Raw genomic sequence first — 3,919 nt, 5'->3', positions numbered from 1 at the left:
GTGTGTGTGTGTGTGTGTGTACCAGTGAAAACAGTGAGGACCGAGTCGTCTTTAGCCGCCTGCTGCAGAGCTGCCATGATCTCAGAGTACATCTGTGAGAGAAGAGGAAGCAGCGTGAAAACACAAAACCAGAAACTGGGAGACAGAGAGAGTCTGTCGAGGACGTTATACCGAACAACAGGTTTGAAACACACACCTCAGTAGTGATGGCGTTCTTCTTGGCCGGTCGGTTCAGTTTGATGGTGGTGATGCCGTCCTCCGTGGTGACCAATAGCGTCTCGTACGTCGTCCCGCTCCCAGCGGGCTGAGCTGCCACCTGGGCGGAGCTTCCACCTTCTGCCGCCACCAGGGAGCCAATCAGGTCGCAGTACTGCTGCCTGGCTTCATCCTGAGCGACACAAAGACGTGAGCATCAATAAAGGAATCATTTGTTATTTAACTGCTGAGCGACTTTAATACCGGTGCAGCTGCTCACTTTATTTGAAAGCTTTTGTTACTTTACAGACAAAATAGATTAAGATGCGTTCTTATGATTTAGATAAATGATTATTGATCTGCCAGCAGAATATAAGGTCATTAAAATGAGCTGCACCATTAAACTGATGATGAACACATGAATCCATCTATAATTATAATCCATATATACACAGATCCTGCAGCAGGAGTACCTGTGGTACGGAGCCCAGAGATTTCCACGCCTCCCATTTAACCTTGTTGACAAAGTCCAGCATGCCTGGTTTGGGGGTGTTGCAGGGACCCTGAGTGGCCTGCAGGAGGAGGAGGAGGAGGAGGAGGAGGGTTACATGTGTAATTAATATACAACATACTGCAGACAGAGTCAAAGCAGATCTGCTGTTAACAGAATGAACCCAACGTTCCAGTAAGACGTGATACTGTGGGAACATTCAGTCCTACATGTGTAACAGTGTCACAGCGGCCTTTCAGCAGACACGTCCATCAGTTAGAGACACGTTTCAGCTTTTACTGACGAACCTTTGCAGCATTTGGATGTGGAAGCAGAAACCCTTTGTTCAACATGTCAGAGAGCACAGATCTGTGGGAGACATTCTGAATGTGAGCAGAAGAGCTGCTGAAACTCAGGAGCTGTTCTTCTTATTTAGGGGTTGTACCAGAACAGGTTTCCATGGTTTCAGAGACAAGTTAAAGAAACAGAGCAGAGCACAAACATGTGGAACACCTCCCACCTGTTTGAAGAGAGCGTAGATTTTCAGCTTGACCTCGTTGCCCGGGTCGTTCTTCAGCGCCGACAGTTTGCTCTTGGCCTCCTCGAACTGCTGCACCGTCGCACCTGCACGCACAGAACGCCATCAGCGAGAACGTAACAGGACGCTGCTGAAGCTCTGAGCTCGGAGAATTCATCCAAATGATGAAGAATAACGATGCACAGAGAAGCCTTGTTAGTCTTTAAACCTGGAGCTGCTGGGAGAGTTGATGTGTTAAACCCTTCCTCTTCAGTCGGCTGTTTTATGGACATTATTTATTTTATCTAATCGTCTTCATGTTTTTAAAGGTTTTACTCCCGCTGTTGTTTCGGTTCTCGTCTCTGACATGTTTCTATATTTTACATGTTCGTGGTTTTTATTTCTCAAACTGTTTTACTGCGTGCTCGTCAGCTCGTCTCTCACTGACCCGCGGCCGGTGAAGAAAGTTCGGCTGGTCTGAGTGAGAAGTCAGAAGCTTTAAAGCGACACGTCCTCACGGTGAGAAGCTGCGACCGGACGAACCTTCTGCCACGTTCTGATTCATAAAGAACCGATTATCGATCGATCGATTGTCAGTCGGCCGATCGACCAACGCTTTCAGCCTTCAAACTGCGGCTCGGTCACATGACCCCGACAGAGTGAAAGGTTTCTGCCGCGGCAGACTCACCCGTCATGGGAGAGGCTGTGGTGTGGAACTTCAGACCGGGAACGACGGCGGAGAACCGGACCAGGCTGGAGACACAGAGGAGAAAACATTCAGAGCATCAGATCATCTGTTTATCAGCTGGCGTGGGGACAAGATTCTGAGCCACTAAGGCGGCCTCCTCGCCGTCTGCCTCCGGTCGACTCCTTCTCTATTTCAGAGCTGTTCATACTGTCATGTTGTATAAACTGTACACCAAAGCCACCTACCTCATAACACCTGCACAATAATACTTCCTGCTTCCTTTGCTCTGTGTATCATGTACATAATAATAACTCCCTCCCTGCACTGTTGTTGTTCACAGTGTGTCTACTTGTGTTCTCTACACTGCAGCCTGTCAGTCAGCACATCGGGAGCTTTGTCCAATCCAGAGTCACGTTCCTCATCTGTGCAATAAAGCTGCTTGTGATTGCGGTGAATGAACCTCGGCCCGGTGACCCTCCTCTGTGGATCTGGACCAGAGGTCACAGCTGGCTGCTGTTCTGCTGTCCTATGAAGAAGCAGCTGCTCCTCTAAACCTTCAGACTGACGCTGCCTTCTGATCTCCTGATGCATTCAGCAGCTGCTGCTAACTCACATTAACCTTCTGCTGACTCGGAGAACTAACAGCAACATCCTCACCTTCTTCTTCTCACCAAACGCCAGGGAGCGGAGAGCTTCAGGGCGACGGAGTCCAAGGTCAGGACGGAGAGATCTGGGGGACAGCTAACTAGGTTTGCCACCGCAGGTCTTACAGCAGCTGGCCCCGCCCACTCTGTGCTCCTCTTCTTCTTGTGTTCCTTTCCGGCAGACTAGGCACTGTTAGTACATTGCTGCCTCCCACTGGTGATAAAGACAGTCTTCATTAAAGCTCCCCCTGACCTATATTTTCCAATATAGGCCCGTGGCTTTTAGGAAGTGAAATAGTTCCAATGCTCTTTCTGTTTGATTAGGACCATCACCCATCAGAGTTTTTACAGATAATAGATCAACTTCCAGAACGTTTAGGCCAATGAACAACAATCTCCTTTCCTCAGCATATCTCGGACAGAACATGATGACATGCTTGACAGACTCCTGTGCTCCACAGACTTGGCACTTGACGTCCCTGTGCTTTCCCACCAGGAACAGCCCACTTGCCAATCCACAATGACCCAGTCTTAATCGGGCCAACTTAATCTGATCCACCCGAGGCAAGATAATTGTGTTCCCAGGTTTGACTACTGGTTTTACGTCATAGAACTTTCTCCCGCTGGTGTCTTTACTCCACTCGTGCTGCCATTGTTGTGTCAGTCTTTCCTTAATGATGCTACGGCACTCCAGTCTGTCAAATGGCACCTCCACCTCCACATTTTCCCTTCCTAAACTTGCCCTAGCAGCCTCATTCCCCTCAACCCCCACATGTGCTGGAACCCACAAGAAACCCACACTACACCCCCGCCTCTCTAATCTATAAACCCTTGTGAAGATCTCCCCGACTAAATCTAACCTAGCCCCTCCTCTTTCTCCCCCTATCGCCATCAAGCCAGATAGTGAGTCAGAACAAATGATGGCTTTCTCCACCCCACTTTCTTCTACCCACCGCAGAGCCCGTATGATTGCTACCAGTTCAGCTGTAAAGATTGAAAGACCATCAGGCAGTCTATGACACTGTCTAACATGAAACTGGGGAACATATAAACCACTTTCTTATTCTCAGGGTCTCTAGATCCATCTGTATAAATATCTATGGAGCTATACCATAATTTCCTAAGATGCTCCTGTACATAATGTGCAGCATTTCCTACACTTCCTTCCTTTACTGAATTTTTAATAGTTATGTCTACATCAGCCTCAGGCAATAGCCAATGAAAGATAGATGGCCAGTAGACAGAAGGCACCATTTTCCTTTCATTAAGCTTAAGCTCCTCTGCGTATGTCTTAACAGAATGTAAAACACTATATCTATTAAGCCTACTCTCACCCTTTCTAAACTCCCAACACTCTGCTAACAAAGAAACTGAAGGAAGAGCTG

The 3,919-nt window shown here is 48.0% G+C and overlaps 1 protein-coding gene across 4 annotated transcripts in view; it reads right to left on the bottom strand.

The window, feature by feature from the left end:
* LOC123968326 (enoyl-CoA delta isomerase 2-like) overlaps window positions 1–2,714 on the bottom strand; it is a 10,183-nt gene extending 7,469 nt beyond the window's left edge. Inside the window, exons 1-6 of one of the 4 annotated variants that reach the window (XM_046045046.1) lie at window positions 2,548–2,714; window positions 1,891–1,955; window positions 1,206–1,309; window positions 669–767; window positions 197–388; window positions 23–92 (exon numbers count right to left, since the gene is read on the bottom strand). In XM_046045046.1, the coding sequence (XP_045901002.1) occupies window positions 23–92; window positions 197–388; window positions 669–767; window positions 1,206–1,309; window positions 1,891–1,897 (472 nt within the window). In that variant the 5' untranslated portion in view covers window positions 1,898–1,955; window positions 2,548–2,714. Of the gene's footprint in view, window positions 1–22; window positions 93–196; window positions 389–668; window positions 768–1,205; window positions 1,310–1,890; window positions 1,956–2,135; window positions 2,416–2,547 lie in introns of those variants that run through there. The other 3 variants (XM_046045028.1, XM_046045018.1, XM_046045037.1) reach the window with 3 other exon arrangements.
* Between the last annotated feature and the right edge of the window lie 1,205 nt (window positions 2,715–3,919).

The sequence above is a fragment of the Micropterus dolomieu genome, linkage group LG01, assembly GCF_021292245.1.
Source record: "Micropterus dolomieu isolate WLL.071019.BEF.003 ecotype Adirondacks linkage group LG01, ASM2129224v1, whole genome shotgun sequence".
Taxonomy (NCBI): domain Eukaryota; kingdom Metazoa; phylum Chordata; class Actinopteri; order Centrarchiformes; family Centrarchidae; genus Micropterus; species Micropterus dolomieu.
Note: the sequence above shows the minus strand (reverse complement) of the source record. Positions and strands in the feature narration are given on the sequence as shown.